Source organism: Drosophila takahashii, chromosome 3R, assembly GCF_030179915.1.
Source record: "Drosophila takahashii strain IR98-3 E-12201 chromosome 3R, DtakHiC1v2, whole genome shotgun sequence".
Classification (NCBI taxonomy): Eukaryota; Metazoa; Arthropoda; class Insecta; order Diptera; family Drosophilidae; genus Drosophila; species Drosophila takahashii.
This window is the reverse complement of record NC_091681.1, coordinates 16290675-16312381: the sequence shown is the minus strand read 5'-3', so window position 1 is coordinate 16312381 and position 21707 is coordinate 16290675. Positions and strand designations below refer to the sequence as shown.

General features: G+C 41.8%; 7 protein-coding genes and 1 long non-coding RNA gene across 8 annotated transcripts in view; 5 read left to right on the top strand and 3 right to left on the bottom strand.

Moving 5' to 3' along the window:
* LOC108056851 (phospholipid-transporting ATPase ABCA3) overlaps positions 1–21707 on the top strand; it is an 82893-nt gene that overhangs the window by 58512 nt on the left and 2674 nt on the right. The window lies entirely within an intron of this gene.
* psidin (phagocyte signaling impaired) lies at positions 393–7056 on the top strand. Its single transcript, XM_017140859.3, has 7 exons — positions 393–769; positions 833–1057; positions 2585–3077; positions 3896–4295; positions 4976–6259; positions 6339–6537; positions 6600–7056. Exons 1-7 carry the CDS (start codon positions 709–711, stop codon positions 6782–6784), a joined length of 2847 nt encoding a protein of 948 aa, XP_016996348.2. The 5' UTR covers positions 393–708; the 3' UTR covers positions 6785–7056.
* On the bottom strand, positions 7261–8958 carry LOC108056843 (transcription factor Ouib). The gene is made up of 5 exons (XM_017140860.3): positions 8745–8958; positions 8216–8685; positions 8022–8156; positions 7489–7599; positions 7261–7425 (listed from the first exon to the last, which is right to left on the bottom strand). Exons 1-5 carry the CDS (start codon positions 8892–8894, stop codon positions 7287–7289), a joined length of 1005 nt encoding a protein of 334 aa, XP_016996349.2. The 5' UTR covers positions 8895–8958; the 3' UTR covers positions 7261–7286.
* On the top strand, positions 8982–10568 carry LOC108056839 (zinc finger and SCAN domain-containing protein 5B). The gene is made up of 4 exons (XM_070216436.1): positions 8982–9202; positions 9271–9791; positions 9852–9986; positions 10044–10568. The coding sequence occupies exons 1-4, from the start codon at positions 9077–9079 to the stop codon at positions 10252–10254; spliced, it is 993 nt and encodes a 330-aa protein (XP_070072537.1). The 5' UTR covers positions 8982–9076; the 3' UTR covers positions 10255–10568.
* On the top strand, positions 10774–12623 carry LOC138913288 (uncharacterized). The gene is made up of 2 exons (XR_011418962.1): positions 10774–10874; positions 12121–12623. It is a non-coding gene; the product is annotated as an uncharacterized lncRNA (long non-coding RNA).
* trem (trade embargo) lies at positions 10929–13289 on the bottom strand. The gene is made up of 5 exons (XM_017140851.3): positions 13047–13289; positions 12194–12987; positions 11456–11590; positions 11286–11396; positions 10929–11229 (listed from the first exon to the last, which is right to left on the bottom strand). The coding sequence occupies exons 1-5, from the start codon at positions 13287–13289 to the stop codon at positions 11070–11072; spliced, it is 1443 nt and encodes a 480-aa protein (XP_016996340.3). The 3' UTR covers positions 10929–11069.
* idc (identity crisis) lies at positions 13186–18013 on the top strand. Its single transcript, XM_017140870.3, has 7 exons — positions 13186–13322; positions 13615–13708; positions 13785–14152; positions 14217–15247; positions 15901–16035; positions 16095–16205; positions 17716–18013. Exons 3-7 carry the CDS (start codon positions 13982–13984, stop codon positions 17861–17863), a joined length of 1596 nt encoding a protein of 531 aa, XP_016996359.2. The 5' UTR covers positions 13186–13322; positions 13615–13708; positions 13785–13981; the 3' UTR covers positions 17864–18013.
* Positions 17978–19734, bottom strand: Regnase-1 (Regnase 1). The gene has a single exon (XM_017140868.3). It carries the CDS (start codon positions 19559–19561, stop codon positions 17978–17980), a length of 1584 nt encoding a protein of 527 aa, XP_016996357.2. The 5' UTR covers positions 19562–19734.

Here is a 21707-nt window from a genome sequence, read left to right as displayed (position 1 = left end):
TACTAAAAACATAGTCTGGTTATTCCCAAAACTGCTGAATTGTTGAATTTTGGTCAGAGATTAATCAGCTGTTTTATACAACGTCAACTTTCAGAAATTTCAGTAAAAGAAACTCGAGGCTTATTACGTGTTTCAAGACTTATTCATTGAGAAAAAAATCAAATGATAGGTCAACATTAAAAAATAAATTGAAAATCTATTAAAAGCCTAATTTATAATTATAAAAATATTTAAAAACTGAATTATACAAACTGGGCATATACTTTTAGAGAACTAAAATAAGAAACATTAAAATGTTTTATTTATTTTTATAACTGATGTGAACACCCCTAATGCTGCCATGCTCCCCCTCGAAAAATACCAAGAAAATACCTCCGAAAATACCGGAGACCGCTCTCTCCTCTCCAAAATATGCAGTCTGAGGTTTTTTTTATTTTGAATCAAATTTAAAGTCACTAATTTCTATGAAATTAAGCATTTAATTAGCCTTTGACCGAGTGATTCGAGTGCCCAAGAGCCAGCCGCCCGTCCCCCGATCGCCCAAGCACCGCGGGCAACCCAAGGAGAGCCCCAAAAGGTTGAAGGAAGTAATTCAAAAGACGACAGCGTGCCGCAAACCACAAAAGAGAGCGGAATCCGAGTGCGAGGTGCATGCAGCACGTTGTAATTAGGTTAGCAGCATACAGCAGCACCACATAACATCATAACATGGCACAGCAGCAGGGCATGGACTCGGCCTTGTTCGAGCGGCGACTGCGGCCGGTCTACGGTGAGTGCTTTCCGTGTTGTTCTAATGGCCACTGGACTAACTCCTCCTCCTCCTCCTCCGCAGACAACCTGGAGGTGGGCAACAACCGCAAGGCCCTGCAGGAGTCCGAGAAGCTGCTCCGCAAACATCCCACCCTGCTCTGCGCCCGTGCCCTCAAGGGCCTCTCGCTCCTCCGGCTGGGACGCTACGACGAGAGCCACGGCTGCCTCCAGACCGTCGCCGAGGAGAAGCCCACGGATGACTCCACGCTGCAGGTGCTGTCCTTCTGCTACCGCGAAATGGAACAACGTACGTATGGATCGGGGATTTGAATGATAGATTCAGCACGAAACATATACAATTGGGGCCAGGATAGATAGCTTTGATGGATAGTAGATAGCTTTTTAAATGGGGACTGTCTAATCTTTTAGGATCGCCTTGAAATCCAATGCTGGGAGCCCAATTTAACCTCATTTTAGAGAACTGTCTTAAAATATTAATAATTTATCTAACCATTTAAAATGTCAGTTTAGGGAAGTGTAAACATCACAAGAGATAAGAGAAAGAATTTCCAGAACAAATAGTCGATAAGGGCTATAACATATAAGTTATTATTTCTTTTTTGGCCGCTTTCTCGTCCGTTTGTTAAACTTAAATCGTATGGGAAATCATTGTTTTAACCCTACTTTAAATTAAACAAACGGCCCTTAGTGTGCTAAAGAAGTCAAGCTAAAACTATCAAACTAAAACTAATACATCTTTTTAAAATTTTCCCATGGATAAAATATTTCAATTCTTGAGTTTTTTAATGTGTTCAAGAAGATAAGTTGGAACTATCAAACTGAGATTAAATCCTTTTAAAATTTCCATTATTTGAAAAAATGTTCATTAAACCCATGAATAAAACTTAAATTCTTGAGTTTTTTTAATTTGTATTAAATTTTTAGATGAAACCAATTACTGTGAGATTAAAAGATCCGCTAAAAGATTACATTTGTTATAAAAAGTCATAGAAATTTCAGAAAAAATGTCAATAGTTAAAAGTTACACTCTTTGCAAATTTAAATTTCTAATATAATGGCTTCTAATTGAATTAAGATTTAATTAGAACTCGTACGATATCAATTTTGTTTACTTCTGAGATTACTTACTGAGATAAATACATCTTTTTATAATTGGTATTTTTAAAAAAATATCTTAATTCAACCCTTTTATATAAAATATTTAAATTCTGGAGTTTTTAATTTATATTAATTTTTTAGATAAAACCAATAGATTAGCTAAAAGATTGCATTTGTTATAAGAAGTCATGGAATTTCCAGAGAGAATGTCAATAGTCAGATGTTACACTTTTTGCAAATTTAAATTTCTAATACAAAATGGCTTCTAATTAAATTAACATTTTATTACAAGTCGTGCGATTTCAATTTTGTTTACTTGCCTGACCAAAGTTTAAATGAACCGTCAAGTAATTAAAATACTGTGACAGATCAAAGGTTAAATTTGTCTTAGACTTAGAATTTTAACTTATACAAATTCTTATTTCTTAAACCAAAACCATCTGGATCCGCACATCTACTTTTTCCCACATCCGCCACATGGCATCCACTGAGTTTATCCCCCAGAGGCGCCCGACGCCCCTGGCACGCACACGAAGTGCCCACAATTCATATTTTCGTATTTTCTTGGCACGCGCACCTCGGCCGACTAATTAAAATCGCATTCTCTTAGTCGGACGACGGTCGGCAAGTGCGTGCCAACGATCTGAATATATAGATACCTGTACCTGCAAAGCCAATTGCTAATTATATATACATCTTTTGCCTCCTTTTGCAGTGGACAAAATTGTGGAGCTGTACCAGCATGCGGTCAAGCAGAATCCGGGCAACGAGGAGCTGCTCGCCCACCTCTTCATCTCGCACGTGCGGGTGGAGGACTACAAGGCGCAGCAGGCGGTGGCCCTGCAGCTGTACAAGGCTCAGCCGAAGAATGCCTACTACTTTTGGTCCGTGATCAGCGTGGTCTTCCAGGGAATCCGGGGGCCCGAATCGGCGCTGCCAGAGAAGAGGAAAATCTATTTGGGTCTGGCACAGCGCATGGTCGACAAGCACATCAAGGAGGGCAAGCTGGAGACGGAGCAGGAGGCCTTCCTCTATCTGCACATCCTCAAGCTGCAGAACAAGTACCAGGAGGCGTGGGAATTCCTCACCGGCGAGCTGTGCGCCAAGCTCTATCCGGGTGCTCCGGTCAGCATGAAGTTCGAGCTGCTGAAGGAACTGGGTAACTGGCGGGAACTGAATGAGCTGTTGCAGCAGCTTCTTGATGCAGAGTGAGTTTTATTTGCCATTGCACTATGGGATATTTTACCACTTTTTGTGGCATTTATTAATAACTTAAAAACGACCCAATAATTAACAACTCGGTTTTTTAATATTGCTATATTAAATTTAAAGGAATTTTTGTTGGAAAAATAGGCGGAGTCCCGCCTTTTTTTAGGAAATTTTTTTTTTTCCTAAGGCTTACTTACTTCAATTGAAAAGTCTACGAAATGAACATCTCCATACAAAATTTAGATTACGAAATTTTTCGCGTGTCATTTTTGTATACAAATTTTCGTTTCGTTGCCTTTTTGATTGAAGTGAGTACTAGGCCTAAACGTGAAGGAAAAACTATATTTTTTTAATTTATTTTAATAGGAACAACGTATTCAATTTTTAAAAATTTACCTATCAAAGTTTTCCATTTTTCTATTTTTGGATTGAAATTTTATTTTTATAATTATTACCATTATAATTTTTAACAAAAATACTATAAACCTTTATAACAAAGTTATTTCAATGAAACAGTGATGTAACATAATTTTTAAATAATTAATATTTAATAACAAAGATAGTTGCATACCACTTTTGCAAAGATTGCACCGTAACTGACATTCACCATACAAAAATACGTGAAATATTCATGTTTTGATGAAGGTCTTAAAACATTTATTTCAAAGAAAGTGCGCAAAAGTGCACTTTTTACATTGTGATTGACAAAACCAATTTTTAACGACTTTTAAAAAGTGGGTTTTGACCAAAAAAAATGGTTAAATTACCAATAGTACATTGGATAAATACATATCTTATAATTCCTTACCTTTTTCAGTCGCGATCGCTGGGACTTTTACAAGGAGTACATCCAGAGTTCGTTCGAGTTACTTAAGCTTCCGCCTCAGGCGGAGCAGAATGGGGAAAAGGATTCGTTGGCCAGGTGTCAGGAGTTCCTTCAGGGCATCATCGATTCGTCGGAGCGCAAGAAACGTGGTCCCTATCTGGCGCGTTTGGAGCTCCACAAGCGGATGCGAGCAGACCAACTGCCGGCGGAGAAGCTTATCGGCGACTTTGACGAAATGGTCATAGAGTACTTCCGTCTGTTTGGCGACAAATCATGCTGCACCCATGATATCGCCTTGTTCTTGCCCTCGATTAGCATGAAGCAGCGACAGGCGCTGGCCAACAAATTGTTGCTGGAAAGTGGAGTCACCTCCACGTCGCTTCCCAAGAATGTAAGTAAAACAAGAATAGAAGCCGAAGCTTATATACCCATGCAGATCATTCTATTAATTTACAAATCGAAAAAATGTTAAATTTCCTAATATTTCACATTAATTTTTCGATCGTTCCTATGGCAAATAGTAGTTCGATCTTTTTAAAATTAAAATCGAAATTCGGAAATATTTAAAAATAATCATATCCCATAGTAGAAGACAATGTAATAAAAATCAACAAAGATATAATTTTTTTCCTATTAATTTCCATTCAATTTTTCGACCGTTTCTATGGCAGCTATATGATATAGTGATCCGATTTTTTAAATATTTAATTCAAAATTCAGAAATATATAAAAAAAATTATATTCCCAAGAGTAGAAGGTAATATTTTAAAAAACACCGAAGCTAGAATTCTTTTTCCATTATTTTTGCGATTATTCCTATGGGAGCTATTGGATATAGTAGTCCGATCCGGTTGGTTCCGACTTATATATTACTTGCAATAGAAAGAAGACTTTTGGGAAAGTTTCAACCCGAAAGCTTCAAAACTGAGAGACTAGTTTGCGTAGAAACAGACGGACAGATATTATAAACTTCTGACTGAAATCATAATACCCTCTGCAAGGGTATAATAAAGGTTTCTCTGACAGAGAGTCCCTGTAACTTATAATTATAATTAACTGGTTTGCCCACAGAAAGAGCAGCTGCAGAAGCACCTGTGCGCCCTGCAAATCTCTCGGATGTGCGGCTCCCACATGGAGCTGCCCGTGGACCACCTGCTTGCCTTCTACACGGCCCTCAAGCTGCACTACGAGCATGGGAGAAGTACTTTCGGCAAGAAGCTTCTAAGCACGGAGATGGGACCATCGGATGCGTACGCCCTGCTGGCGGCAAATGTGATGTACGATCTGAGTAGGCGGGAGAACAAGTCGGATCATTTGTTCGAGGCGCTGTGCCTGCTGCAGTACGTCCTGCGCAACAGCACGAGTAACTTCCACGTGAAGCTGTTGAGCCTGAAGATCTATCATCTGTTTGGCTGCCAGGTGGGTGCCCAGGAGATGTACGAGTATCTGGACATCAAGCAAATCCAGCTGGACTCGATGGGCTATGTGCACTGCCAGCTGCTGCCGCTGGGCGGTCGCTTCTCGGGCACCCGGAATGTCTACGATGCCACGCTGAAGTTCTTCACCAACAGCTACAAGGAGCGGTTGGAGTATATCGCTCTGACCTATCGCTTCTGCACGTTTTCCAAGATGGAGGAGTTCATGAACTTCAAGGAGCGGCTGACCAATAGCTTGCAGTATGTGGCCTGTTCGGTGGAGGCGCAGATCTGCGATCTGGTCAGTTGTTATGGCAACATCCTGCAGAATCTAACGGCCTATTCCGCGATGAGCATTGAGCCGGCGGAGGATCGGATCGCCTGGCATGAGTTGAGCGACAATCGAGACCTGGAGGCCGTCATCCGCTGGGATCCCCTGCACGAGGTGGATTCGGCGGAGGAGCGCAAGGAGTCCTTCGACCAGGAAGTTGAGGTTCTACAAGTGCGTTCGCTGATGCTTCGACTCTTTGCCTCATTTATTGACTTGTATCATGGCAATGGCGCGAAAGATTTGCCAGCGGGAGCGGAGGCGGCCACTCTGGAACTCCTGCGGGAATCCTGGACGGGATTATTCCAGCGATTGCGTCTCATGAACTACAAGCCGTTGGCGCAAAAGTTTCTAGTCAACCTGCTGCCCACACGCCTGCACCTGCTGCTCGATCTGCCGTACGAACGTTTCTTCGACGACCTGGCCCAGTTGGTCCTCGATCTGCAAAGCGGATCCGGCAAGCTGGCCGAGCAGTGCAAACGGGTGGGCGACAACGTCATTACGGTCATGGAGCTGTGCGTGCAGACTATCAACGAGAGCAACGAGTGGAACGGCATGGATGGCCTGTGGAAGCGGCGGGGGCAGCAGCAGAAAGTGGCTGCCAGTCTGGAGGTAAGTTATAATTTATAACTTATAAATAAGACAATAAAAAGCACCTACTTTAATATTAAATAAATCATTGCTTTTCCAGATGCTTTCCCTCTATGCCTTCCTGCTTTCCGTGCTAAACGACAAGCTGCAGGTCAGCTCAAAGGCCAAGACCAAGAAGAGGCCAGTGGACAACAAGGTGGATGGTCCGCAGCCGATTAGCGAGAAGGAGCGAAGTCAGATGTTGCAGGAGCTGATGCGACAGCTGAAGCACAAATTAGAGGCCTGCGATGCGGCCATACGTAAGTTATTCTACTAAATCTCTGGAAGATAAAATAATAATGAATTTATACTTAATCCTCAGGCACCTGGAAAGCGCCCGTGCTGCCACGCGACCTCAGCTCCTTCATGTCCGACATGTCGCTGAAGCCGGAGGTGGAGGCCACGCTCATCGGCGATGTCTCGGCCACTTTCAAGGACTCCCACGAGCTGATGGTCACCGAGCTGCGCAATCTGCTAAAGGACAAGATACGCATGGTAGCCAAGTAGAGGCTTCTTTGCTGTGCAAAGGCCATCAGTTCAGTCCGGTCAATCACGATCCAAGTTCATAGTTTGTTATTTAATTTTGTTAACGAATACAACCGACCTCCTACTCCAACTGCACTACTACAATTAACTCGAACAAAAGAGCCCAGTTAGCACTTTTCAATCAATTTTCGGCATTTCCCTCGTACAACAAATAACAAGTTGTAAAATTTGTGAAAGAAACGTTTAAAAAAAAAAGGACAAAAAACAAAGAAAAAATGATTGCGTACCGCTTGCAAGTAAGTTAAATAAAAGAAGAAATTGTAAAAAATTTAAATAAAATGTTTTATTTTATTTAGACGGCTTATGGGTAAACATGTTATTTAAATAAAATCATAAATTGGTTAAACAATTAAACATTTAACATACTTTTGTCATAAAATTACTTTTACATACATTTACTTACTTTTCTAGTTTGTCAAAATCTTATATTATATCATTATTATTAGAAATAGGTAAAAATTCCTTAGGGAATACTTGCTGGGTTTCCCACTTTAAACGTGTTTAAATAGGCAGGTAATCGTGGATCATTTATATGCTGCTGGGTCTGCAAATGGGCCACCAAATTGTGAGTGCGAGCAAAGTTTTTGCTGCACAGTCGACATCTAATGGAATATAGTAATGTTTTTATTTGAAATATATATTTATTTATAATACTAGCCACTTACGTGTGAGGTTTCTCGCCCGTGTGCGTTTTGTAGTGCATTTTAAGGACACTGGCGTAAGTAAAGGTTTTTTCGCATGTTTTGCAGGCATAGGGACGCTCATTTCGATGGGTTCTATAAAGGACAATCATTAATATATATGAGTAAGTATCAAGAGGAGTTATTATTAGACATCGGATATTAGGTGAAATGGTTTTTTTTTAATATGATTTAAAGCCACATTTGATTTGTTAAAATTTTTTTTACAAAATCCGCAATTAAGATTGGCCTAAATCTAATTATAACTTATTAAATAAAATTTGTAACCAATCAAATGTGGCTTTAAATCATATTTAAAAAAAAACGATTTCACCTAAAATCCAATGTCTAGTTATTATAATAGATTACTCCAGAAATTAATGAGAAACGAAGTTGAATTTGATCATGTTAGACCGGGAAAATAGGAATTCTAGGAGAATAAATTACTTTAGAGGTTTTAAAAAAATTAAGGTAAACTTATAAGTTATAAGTTAGCTTATTTAATAAACTGTATTCACCTTTCGTGCTTAACGAGGGAAGTGCGATCTGCGAAGCTGCGTTGGCAATATTGGCAGGTGTATGGTTTTGCTCCTGTGTGATAACGCATGTGGCGCTTCAGCTGGTAGTTGACATGGAAGCACTTGTGGCAGATCCTTAAAGGATGAATTTTATACAGTGATGGAATTAAACAATATTCCAGGATTCCACTTACTCGCATTCGTAGGGTCGTTCATCGTTATGCCGTCGCATGTGGGTGTCCAGGGTGCTTTTCCTGGGATAACCATTGCCACACATCTCGCACACATGGAGCTTAGACGGGACTGCAGGAGGAGCGGTCGAGGGAGCAGGATCAGGGCCAGGAATCATTTGCACAGCCAGAACCATGGACTTCTCCTTCTCCGCCACCGGTGTTTCTGCCTCCTCGATCAGATCTTCGGTGGACCAAGCCCCCTCCTCGAGCACCTCCACCTCCACGGGTTCATACTGCTCCGTTTCCACAGGTGGAGGAGGTGTGGACTCCGGTGTAGCATCCACTGGCTGCAGTGCATCCTTAACCACATATTCCCTCAGAAATTCATTGGAGCGTTGACAAATCTGCCGGAATTTGTGGGCCAGGGTTAGGAATGCCTTGCATCTAAGACAGATCCTGGTGGGCAGCACCTCCTCCGCCGTGGGCTTTATCTGTAGGAATAGATTGTATTTTAATTATAAAGATTTGAGCATTTTAGATAGTTCACCACCTGAATTCCGCTTAAACTTTCGATTTTCTCGCACAGGGAAATGCCACCGTGCTGTTTATCATCCGCTGCCTCGTAGATGGACACCATGTGGGTCTCTCCATCCTGCAGGCAGGTCCTGCAGAGGGTTAACATGTCCAATCTGAGCTCCATTTTAAATCAAACAAATGCACCGACAAAAATTAACGATCAAAATAACGCTCTTCTTCTTGCCGATTTGCCATTCATCGCAATCTATCGGCAGGCTAGTTTGCCATTCACCCCGAAGCCGCACAAATTTTAATTGTTTCGTTTTGGTCGGAAAATATAAATTTTGACCTCCTGCTAACAGAAGGATGCATCCCGAAATGGAGGGCAAGGACCTGCAATGCCGTATCTGCTTGCTGCAGCCGAAGGACGAGTCCCTCATGCCCACAGAGCCGGACTTCCCGGAACAAATCAAACGCTGCACGGGGATTGAGGTGGGTTTTCCAAGTGGGTTTGTTATGATGGATCTTTATCTAGTAAAGATGGGTTTTCTTATTCCCAGTTGAGACAGAGTCCCGAATGGGCCAATCGCATTTGCACCAGCTGCGCCCTGCTCCTCCGGGCGGCGCTCAAGCTGCGATCCCTTTGCCAGGAGGCGGAGAAGAAGCTGCAGGAAGAGAAGGACGTGTATGAGCTGGAAGAGAAGGAGCTGCTGGAGCAGGCGGACATGGAGCTGCAGGAGATTCACATACAGATACTGCCCGATGACCAGGAGGCAAAGGATCCGCCCAGCAAGGAGCCTGCAGACGGAGAGTTGGAGTACGAGTACCTGGAGTCCTACGATGTAACGCTGGAGAGCAGCGAAGATGCGGCCTGCAGTGCCGATGAAATGGTTAGCATAGAACCGATTAACTCAGCGCCAGAGGAATCTGTCTATTCGCTGAGTCCCAAACCGGAAACGGGAGAGGAAGACGAGGCGGCTCCCAGCTTTCCCTGCACCATTTGCTGCAATGTCTACGCGGAGCGGGCCAAATTGGCCAACCACATGAAGGTTCACAGCTCGGAAAAGCCACACGAATGCGAGTAAGCTACATCCCAGGTTTATTTATCCTTCGAATCCTCATTCATATACTCTTTTTGCAGAATATGCCACAAGCGCTTCCGGCAGACGCCGCAGCTGGCGAGGCACATGAACACGCATACCGGAAATCGACCCTACAAATGCGATTACTGCGACTCCAGCTTCGCAGATCCCTCCACGCGCATCAAGCACCAGAGGTTGGGATCTATATTATCTATAAATTACATGCTAATCTCATTGGAAACCCATTTCAGGATCCACACCAACGAACGACCGTACAAATGCAAGTTCTGCAGCAAATCCTTCGCCTACTCGAATGTCCTTAGAGTTCATCTAAAGACCCACACGGGTGAGCGACCCTTCAGCTGCCAGTTCTGCCAGAAGAGCTTCTCCCAGCTGCACCACAAAAACGCCCATGAGAAATCGCACAAAACGACCGACGTAGTGGAAACGTGGCTCAAGTGATTTTAGCCTAATTTTATAGTACAAATCCGTGACCGAAAATAATCATTATTTGTGAGTTTTATTTTAAAAAGACTGCTTTAATTTTTAACTAAAAATATCAATAAATCAGACAATTTCATAAGAAATAAAAAAATATCTAAGTAGGCTTTTTTAAATACAAATTTTAAATTTTTAAATAGACTGCTTTGATTTTTAATAAAAAATATCAAAAATTAAGACAATTTTATAAGAAATAAAAAATATCTAATTAGGGGTTTTTAAAAAAAAATCTTAAATTTGCTTTGATTTTAAATTTAAAATATCAACAAATCGGACAATTTCATAAGAAATAAAAAATAACTTAGTAGGTTTTTTAAATAAAAATTTTACATTTTTAAAAAATGTTTGCTTTTATTTTTAATAAAAAATATTAAAAAATCAGACAATTTCATAAGAAATAAAAAAACATCTAAGTAGGCTTTTTAAAATAAAAATCTCAAATGATAATTTTCGGTCCCTGATACAAAATTGTAAATTAAACTTTACTTTGACTCTGTTTGCCGTATAGATTTTAAATGTGTAAATAAAAAACAATTGCAAAATTAAAAAGAAAATATAAAGTATACTATATTATTTGTTAAGTATGTAGTTAAATAAATTACCCCCTTTTCAAACGGTAAAACTCTTTGTTACAGTCGTGGCTTTAATGTAAATCCATGTTTACACTGTTTAATGGAAGAGCTATAACAATGGCTTTTAAGTCCTAAAATTAAAGTGTCTTATTCATATCAACATAAAAGAAAATGTCCTTATTTGGTTAAGTATTCGCAGGGGAGTTAGCTGACCATCTCTGTCGTCTCCTCCTTGACTCCCTCGCTTTCGTTGATTATCTCCACATCAGGTTTCCATGAACCAGGAGCACCACGTCTCTCGTGCGTTCCACGATGCAAACGCATCTTGTAGGCCTTCACAAAGCCCTTGCCACACAGATCACAGCTGGAAAAGGATGGGAATTATTTAATGATTCACTATTAATTGAGGGAACAACTTACACATGCGGCTTTTCGCCCGTGTGAATCATCTTGTGGAACTTCAGGTTGTCCGAGTAGGTAAAGGTTCTGGAGCAAACGTCGCACTCGTAGGGCCGCTCCTTGGTGTGAATTCTGGCGGGGATTTATATTTTATTAGATTAAATCAAGTGTAAGATGTATGATTGTAGTACCTATGATGCTTGGTTTTGGTGGATCTGTCGGCGAAGGCAGCTGGACAGTAGTTGCATTTGTAAGGCCGATTCCCGGTGTGCGTGTTCATGTGCCGCACCAGCTGCTGATTCTGGACAAAGCCTCGTCCGCAGATCCTATAAATAATAAGGATATAAGCATAAATATATTAATTATAATTATTTATATATTATAATTATTTTTTGACCCCGTTGCCGTCACCACTCATGATAAAACTTAAATTTAGACTCTGTTGACCGAAAAAAGTTGAAAAATCTGAACTTTAAAAATTCACCATAAATCGAATTTTTTATGGATTTTAACCATATTCGGCTTGTTTTATTTGGTAGAATGTAATCTTTAAGTTTGTATCCATTACAAATTTGCAACGGATTTATTTCGAGTTTTTACGATATATACAGCCGACTTACAGTCGACCAAAAAACACATTTTTCATCTTTGTCGAGCTGCTGCGCTGCCATTACTTATCCAATCATATCGATCTGTATGGCAAAGTTAAGCTCTGATCTATTGACTTTAAAACGAGAGCTGCCGAGGGATAAGAAAAAACTCGAAAAAAGTCAGAAATTTAACATTTCGAACTTTAAAAAATCTTAAAAAAAACTGTGCCATCGAAAAAACAATTAGGGGTATTTTCGTGATCTAGGTCTCCAACACTAACAGAATTTGGGGGATCATTTCGGCTCTAAACTAGTGTTATTTTATAAAACAAAACTCACTCGCACTCGTGCGGCTTTACGCCGGAATGGAACTTCATGTGCTCGGTGAGACGAGCCTGAGTGGGATAGATATTTCCGCACACGTCGCAGATGTAGCTGCTCAGCTTGTTGCGCGGCTTCCGGCCCAACTTCTTCTTGGCAGGCTCATCTTCTGCGGAGGTTCGTCGGACTGGAGCGGGCTTTCTGCTCGATCGCTGACGACTGGCCGGCTTTATAGGAGCTGGCTTGCCCTCCGGCACGTAATCCTCGTCGGAACTGAGTATATCTTCGTTCAGGTCGTCATCGGGACACGGCTTACTATTGTTTGAGCGATTTTCCTGGACAATTTCAGACGCTTGGCTCTCGCTGGTGAGCAATTCATATTCCTCGTACACCGACTCCTCGATCACCGTCTGCTGCTCCACGTCGTAGACCGTCTGGTTGGTATTCTCTTCCTCGAACAAAATGGTATCGCCATCATCGCCGTCCTCTACTACATAGGTGATAACCTGCTGCTGCTGCTCCTGTTCCTCCTCCTCGTTCGCTCGAAACTCGCTTTCCTCCACCTTGAAACCGCCATCCATCTGGCTGGCGTCATCCTCCCAGGTCTTGACCACGCTCTCCACCGTCAGGTCGTCCGAGAGATTGAGGATTTCCTCCTCGCCGGCGGCACTTGCATTGCTGGCCTCGCGGAGCAGCATGTCCATGATGTGCTGGTGGGATCGCTGGCAGGTCAGCCGGAACTTGTAGCACAGCCGCAGGCAGCGCACGCACTTGCTGCACATCTTGTCCGGAAACTTGTCGTCCAGGCTGACCTATTGGTTGGGAATTCTGACCATTAAAGGAGCCCCTTTAATCCGGAATTCGTACTTACGGGTATGCCTGCGCATATGTGCAGCATTTGATCCAGGCGCGTGCTGGCCGTTTGGCTGAATATCTCGTGGAGCAGCTCATCGCCCTCGGCCGGATTGTTCAGGCAGACGCGGCACACCACCCACTTCTCGTTGGACTCCGTTTTCATGGCTAATTCGGAGGTATTTCCTACTATTCGGACGCAGTTTTGGTTCTCGCTAAAAATACAAACAGCTGAATGCAAGCGTCCGCGGTCAATGGGCATTCACCGCGAAACGCGGTCTTTTTGGTTGATACGGTGAGTATCGGCTAAAAGGGATAACAAATTGGTCTTTAAAATTTATAGTAAACAATATTTACTAAACATTTATAGTTTGTGTCATGCTTATAAGGGTATAGTAATATAGTAATATAAGTTTGTTAAATATTTCAGTTAGGAAAATATATTATTTGTTAATACTTAAAATACTTAAGACCATATACCTGGTTAGTAGGAAGCCCTCAAAGTTAGCTTTTTATATAAAGAAGTTAATAAAATAATTAACTATAAGTATTAATACATATTTATTTAAATCTTTCTTTTAATACAGTGAACACAGTTTGATTCCATGAATTCACTACTCCGAATGCAGACTCCAAAAAGGCCATGTGCTTGTATAACATTCAAGAAAGAAGAACATTTAAGTAAATAATTAATTAAATTAATTATTTAAACTTCTAAAAACAATATTTATTTAATGTTTTATTTATTTCCCTGGAGAACGAACCACCCCTAATGCAAGAAGCGCCGATGCCGTGGTCACCCTGTGCCGCGGCCATTCGCGTTGCAACGCCACCATCTTGGCTCCAGACTACCTTGTATTTTTTTGGCGTCGTCTTCGTCCAGCGAGCGTGTTCATTGAGAAATAAAGGCGGATTATAGCCAACCAGGAGAAGATCAAGGCCCCATTAGCGACAATGAGAGACTCGGCGGCACAAGCGAGTCCGGCGGCGGCGCCAGCGGCCACGCAGAAGTGGATAGTTTGCCGGGTTTGCCTGCAGCAGCCCAAGGAGCCCATGGCGAGCATTTTCAACGATGATTCCGAGAAGGATCTGACCAACATGATCCGCGAGTGCGGCGGAGTGCCCGTAAGTGTAGTGCCCCCAGTCGTAATCTGTAATCTGTAATCTGTAATCTATAATCCCCCCGCAGATCAAGCAATTCGATCATTATCCGGACAAGATATGCGAAAAATGCTTCAGGGTGCTCAAGATGGCATTCAAGTTCCGGGAGACCTGCCAGCGTTCCTACGGCCACCTGCGGCAGTTCGTGGGCCCCGTGGAGGTGGAGCAGCGAACGCCGGAGAAGAAGCTCCCAGAGCCAGCCACCAAACAGGAGCAGGATGCCGAGGAGGAGGAGCCGGAGCAGCAGCCGGAACACGAGGAGGACGAGGCGGAGGAGGAGGAGGAGGAGGACCTGGACGAGAGCCAGTATGCCGAGAACGAGGCGGAGGCCGAGGAGTCCACTCCCGGCGTCTTCCACGACGAACTGGAGGAGGGCATTATTGTGGAACTGGAAAAGGATCGCATTGTGCACGTGAAGAGCGAGCAGGTGGAGGAGGACGGCATCATCGAGGAGGTGTACGACGTGTACGAGACCTACGAGGGCGACATTCTCGCCGAGCAGGGCGCCTACGATCAGGAAATGGCCGATCAATCGCTCTCCGAACTCTCAGCGGACATCGAATACTTGGAGCAGGTCGATCAGGATCAATTGACCGAAAGTGCGCACGAGGACGAGGGTGACGGGGATATGAACTCCACCGAGGAGGAGTTCCTGCCCACCAAAAGTGTTCGAGCGTCGATCAATGCCCGAGGGGCCACCAAACGGAGAGCGAATCCACGCAGATCGGCTGCATCCACGACATCGGTGGCCGCCGCTTCGGGAACCTCCAAGACAACAGCGGCCCGCGGAAATCCCCTAAAAGTCCGGCGGGGCAACAGTGAGGCGGCAAATGCGGCCGCCACCAAAATCGTCATCAACTCCGAGGAGGGCATCTCCATTGGCGAGGTGCTGGCGCGGAAGCATGCCGGCATTAAAACCAAGGGCGGCCACAAAATCCTCGTCGGCGACAAGAAGGAGTTCAAGTACATCTGCGACGTCTGCGGCAACATGTATCCCTCCCAGAGTCGCCTCACCGAGCACATCAAGGTCCACTCCGGCGTGAAGCCGCACGAGTGCGAGTAAGTTATGTGTTCCTTCTTTTAAAGCTGCTAAAGAAGATTAAGAACTCAGACCATTTTCTACATATTCTGAGATATTCTTTAAGGGGGAGATACATACAAAACTGTAATTTTTTCAAGTTTTTCGTTATTTTTTTTAACCAATAAGGAACTGCGCTGGAATTTCGCAACTTGTCATGTTGATTACATTGTTCTTTTATAATTTTAACCATTTTTTTTTGTTTTTATCCTTTAAAATGGCATCCGTGGTAATTTTTTTGTCAGGCTATATTAAAAAAAAAGTATAAAGCTATTTATGAAACCAAGTATATTTTGTTAGGAAATAATGTATAAACTTTCTGAACCTAACTTACAAGGAATATCTCAAACACTATGGTTGTGGCACTATTTCAAAGTCAAAAATCTATTTTTTTCATAATTTTTTGTTGTTGTTTTTGGCTAACAAAAAATACTTAAACGTTAAAATTTCAGACAGTGGCCAATTTTATTATAAACATTTCTGTAAAAGCAGCATGATGATCGAGGCATTACTTTTTGACATTTTTAAAGAGTTATTCTACCAATTTAAGTAAAAAACAAAAATTGAATTTGTATTTTTTCTATATGTATCTCCCCCTTAAAGAAAGCTCTTATTAAACTAAATTTCTTTCCAGGATCTGTGGGCACTGCTTTGCCCAGGCGCAGCAATTGGCGCGTCACATGAACACCCACACGGGAAATCGGCCGTACAAATGCAGCTACTGCCCGGCAGCCTTTGCGGATCTCTCCACTCGAAACAAGCACCACAGGTGAGTTGATTTATCGGTTAAACAAAATGTGAATTAAATTCTTTAAAAACCTCCTGCAGGATCCACACCAACGAGCGTCCCTACGAGTGCGATGTTTGCCACAAAACATTCACGTACACCAACACCTTGAAGTTCCACAAGATGATTCATACGGGCGAGAAGCCGCATGTGTAAGTTGAGCTTTCCCCTAGTAAATACAGTCGAACTTCTCTAGCACGAACTTTCACTATTTGAGACTCTTTGTGCGTACAGTCTGCTTTCAAAAAGCTTAGGAATTTCAATTACTTCACTCAAGAAATTTTAATGAACTCTATTATTCAATGAGTTTCACACAGGAATTTATAGAAATTTTAAATTAAAATAGAACATTTCTAATAGCATTTCACTTCAAAAAGAGGTATTTTATTAAACCAAACAAAAAAACTAGATTTACTGAACTAAGTTTGTTGAAAAAGGGATTTATTTTAATCCAATAATGTTAAGCTTTGAAGTAGTAATATTTTTTCAATGGTAATTTTTTAATAAACTCTATTATTAAATGAGATTCATACAGAAATTTATAGAAATTTAAATTAAAAGATAACATTTCACTTCAAAAAGAAGTATTTAATTAAACCGAAGAAAAAAGGTAGATTTTCTGAACTAAATTTATTTTAAAAGATTTTATTTGAATCTTAAAATGTTAAACTTCACAGTAGTACTTTTTTTTTTAAAGAGCTAAGCTTGTTGAGAATCTCAGATAATTATATTATTTTTATTTAACTAAGAAAAAAGGTTAAACTAGATTTCATGAATTCTTATTCAGTGGGCTAAATAACACTGTGCAGCATTTTTAGTGCTTTTTAAATTTACCTCGATGGATGCTATATTTTTGGATTCGTTACGAATTCCCAAGTTAAACTGCGTTTTCCAAAAAGTTCCCCGACGCAAGGATTCTTAGCAAAAGGACCTCAAAGTTCGAAAAATGCTGAAATTGGCCAACTTTGCGGAGCTCTCAGAGGCAAATGGATGCATGGTTTGATTCGATGTTAAAGTTTTTTAAAAGATACACCCTTTATCTTTTAAACCCCATAATTAAAAAATTTTTAAGATTTTTTTTAAGGCAGAAACAAATTCTAGAAAACATAGTCAAAAAACATAAAAGTATACAACTGCGGTCAAAATGGTAGTAGTGTAGCCGCCCTGTGTATTTAAAAGTTTGTTGTTGTAGTTGATCTTTTCCTGGTAATATTGTATTGATTATAATTTTACTATTAGACTAATTGGATAAGAAAAAATTACAACATGAAACTTTTAAAAACACAAGGCGGCAACACTGCTACTATTTTGACCGCAGCTGTATGTTTTTCAGTTGTTTTTTGGAATTTATTTCTGCCTTAAAAAAAATCTTAAAATTATTTTATGTATGGGGTTTGAAAGATAAAGGGTGTATCTTTTAAAAAACTTTAACTTCGAACCAAGCCATGCATCCATTTGCCTCTGAGAGCTCCGCAAAGTTGGTCAATTTCAGCATTTTTCGAACTTTGAGGTCCTTTTGCTAAGAATCCTTGCGTCGGGGAACTCTTTGGAAAACGCAGTTTAACTTGGGAATTCGTCACGAATCCAAAAATATAGCATTCATCGAGGTTAATTTTTGATGCTGCATAGTGTAATTTATTAAATTTCCCCGTTCTCCTTCAGTTGCGAAATTTGCGGCAAAGGCTTCCCGCAGGCGTACAAGCTGCGCAACCACCGGATCATCCACGAGCGGCGCGGCCAGTCCACACGGGAATCCGTCGGCGGTCTGCTGCCCTACGACACGGCCAACATTGTGGGCCTGGAGATGTAAATTTCAAGCGAGGATTACTCCTCCTCGTCGTCCCCAAAGCGACACTTTAAACATTAAAACAGACACACGCGTGTAATTACACATCTAAGTATATTGATGAACTTTAAGCCTAGCCTAATTATGCGGAAATAAATTAAGTATAGCTGCGCAGATGGTCTTGGCGTCGGTCTCCTCCGGATAGAGCTGCAGCACGGCGTGCACCTGGTGCGGCGGAAAGAGGCTACCCAAATGATAGCGCAGCAATCGCCGCTGCTCCTCCCGCGGCAGCTGCTGCGAGGCGTGCGCATCCTCGTTGATGCGCGAATCGGAGGCGGACAGATGGGCAAAGTTGTGAGCGGGCAGTGGCAGACCCAATCCCTGATCCGTGACCGGGGCGGATGGCGTGCGCGTCAGATACTGGTGGTGATAGTTGGAGTTGGACTGCGGTTGCTGGAGAGGCTGTTGCTGCTGCTGCTGAAGGGGAGCACTGTAGGTGGGCACCAGCAGGCGATAGGCGGGCGGCGGCTGTTGGCGTTGCAGCTTCTTGTGGCGATTGGGCTGGCTGGACTCCAAGGAAGCCTCCGAGAAGCCCTGGCACACCTGCTCAATGGTATTGGACTTGGTGCGACCCAGTGGCTCCCTGCTAATCAGTGAGTTGATCTTGACATTGTTGTTATTGCCACCCGGACTGATCATCTGCTGACCACCATTCGTGTGCAAGGGGGCACTATGCGAAGCCTGGAGCGGCAGACGCTGGAGCAGCGCACCGGGATGATGACGAAACTTGCACTTCTGCCCATAGGTGCACTTTTTACCATACGGACACAACTGCTGGGCATCGGCCATCTTCTGCTGCGTCTGCGAGCAAAGGAACAAGTCCAGATTTGGACCCGATCTGCCCAGCGGATCGTCGGGCGGCATGAAGATATCATTCACAAACGAGTACATCAACAGGCGCTCCTGCACGACGCGCCGGAACTCGTTGCTCTCCAGGATCAGATCCCTGTAGTTATCGTTGGACACGACAATGCCATCCGTTTCCACGGCCAGTTTGAGTATGAAACGATCATCGTAGCAGGAAACCCGCTTGCCATCCAAATGACGCGATGGCGTGAAGACCAGATATCTCTCATGCTCCAACTCGTAGAGCAGCTCCTGGTCGGCGATGTTGTTGTTGGCCATCTCCTTGCGCCAGTTGGGCACGAAGGCGGTGATGTCGCGGTGGCCACGCTGCCGGAACCAATCGACGCAGATGCGGATGCCGCGGCAGGAGAAGATCAGGTTGTTGCCATGCGACAAGGCAACATTGCTGCCATCGATGACGATGTGGCGCAGACCAAAAGGGGAGGAGGAGGAGGAGGAGATGGTGGCGGTTGATGATGGATTGTGGGCGGGTCGTGGTGCATCCGCCGTCAGCTTGATCAGCTCCGCCAGCAGCTCATTCTGCTTGGCCTCCGAACCGAGACGCGTCAACGCCGAGTGGATGGACTGTTCGCTGTAGCCCAGCTTCTTGGCAAACTCCAGATTCTGGCGCTCCGTCGTTGTCGTCCGGCTGGGATTATCATCGTCGTCGGAGCAGCTCTCCTGCTTTCTCACTGGCAACTTGTTGCTGCTGCTGCTGTGATGTTGTTGCTGTTGCTGCTGCTGCTGTTGTTGTTGCTGCTGCTGTGGCTCATGTTTTTGCTGCTCCTGCACTTCACAGTTCATTTTGATGCGCATTTAACTGACCAGCGGCTGGCTTTCCTTCGGCTGCTCGCTTCTGGGGCTTCGCAACTCCGATTCGTTGTATTTTTAGCTGTCTCTGCAGCAAGTTCCGTCTATTTACATTTACAGACTTCCGTGTTGTTGTTGTTCTTGTTGCGCTCGCTGGTGGGCAGTGTGGCCGATGGCTGAGCGTTGGAAAATACCTCTAAGCTGTGAAATCAAAAGTTGGTCACATGGCGGCTTGAGGATTTTCAAATTTTGCGAGCCATTTATTTAGTTTCGCAAATATTTCAAGTGTTTGTCGAGGGAGTTAATTTATAACTAACCTATATAGGATTTTTAAAGTAAGGAATTACCGGTAAAATTTAAAATAATATTAATATTTTTATATATTTTTAAGCCTACATATATGTATATCTTAAAAATCCTTAAATTACACAGGCCGACAAAATGTGACATGGGTCGATGTCCAGGCCTGCCACCATTTTATTTCGATAAATTAGGCTTTTCTAAGCATAAGTTGTCACTACGCCTATAGTCCATCAGCTCTGGTATTTGCGGTATCTTTAATTTAAGAAAATCACAAAATTTCTTCGTCTTTTGGGATATATCTTCAAGAGTGGTTAACCAATTTTGGTAATCTTTTCGGAATTAAATAGTTACATGTCTCTTTTATACGGTCGTTTTGGAAAATTCAATCTAACTCAACCACAAGAGGAGGTAGGCGCATTCAAAATTTTAAAGTCACAGCAAAGTTTAAAAATCTTCATTTGTGAACAGCGTTTAAAAATTAAATAAAAATATTTTCTTCTACGATGCAATTTTGATCCAAAGACACCCTATGTCCTTAATTTTTAGGACACTCATCAGGTTTTTGTGAATTGTTTTGGAAATTTTAAAATTGTTTTTCTTCCCTTCTTCACAGTGACGATTCACAAACAGTGCCCAATCCTGTCACTATTTTACGTAAGGCATAACTATTTTTGAGCACAAGTGACCCTTGCTTTGAAAATATTTATACATGGGCGTAAGTTAAAAGCTGGAGGGGGATTACACTTCAGTCATTTCAGCCCCCAAAGATTAGTAGGCTACGCTCATGTGCTTATATTCAAAGCAAAACTACTTAGATCGTTTAGAAATATGTTATTTAAAATTGTGACAGGTTTGGGCACTGTTTGTGAATTGTCACTGTGAAGGAAGGAAGAAAAACAATTTTAAAAATTCCAAAACAATTCACAAAAACCTGATGAGTGTCCTAAAAATTAAGTACATAGGGTGTCTTTGGATCAAGAATGCATTGTAGAAGAAAATATTTTTATTTAATTTTTAAACGCTGTTCACAAATGAAGATTTTTAAACTTTGCTGTGACTTTAAAATTTTTAATGCGCCTACCTCCTCTTGTGGTTGAGTTAGATTGAATTTTCCAAAACGACCGTATAAAAGAGACATGTAACTATTTAATTCCGAAAAGATTACCAAAATTGGTTAACCACTCTTGAAGATATATCATAAAAGACGAAGAAAATTTGTGATTTTCTTAAATTAAAGATACCGCATACCAAATACCAGAGCTGATGGACTATAGGCGTAGTGGCAACTTATGCTTAGAAAAGCCTAATTTATCGAAATAAAATGGTGGCAGGCCTGGACATCGACCCATGTCACATTTTGTCGGCCTGTGTTATTTTTAAAATTGTTGTAAAATGTAAAATCTTAAAACTTTAGGAGTACTTTAGGTAAAATTTAAAAAACTTTTTGACATACTTAATCCTTTTGAACTATTTATAATTTTTTCAACAATTTTTAAACCTATTTTTTAAAAATCCTTAAATTATTCTTAAAAATGTTGTTCCCAGTATGTATTTTAGAACAAAAAATGTTAGATCATAAAACTTATTAAATCAAAAACTATTTTTAGATCTTTTAATTGAAAAACTTAATTGGTTTAGATTTTTTATTTGAGATTTCAGTTTTAAATGCATACGTTTTTAGATTATTTAATCGCTATCAATATTAATCAACACATTTTGAAGTGAAATAACTCATGTAAAAGCAATTGAAGAATATTACTCATACGCCATGTGCACCAAGTTACAATTAACTTATTTATTTGTTGAATGGTAGAAACTATGGAAGTAAGCAAACTTACCAGCAAAAACC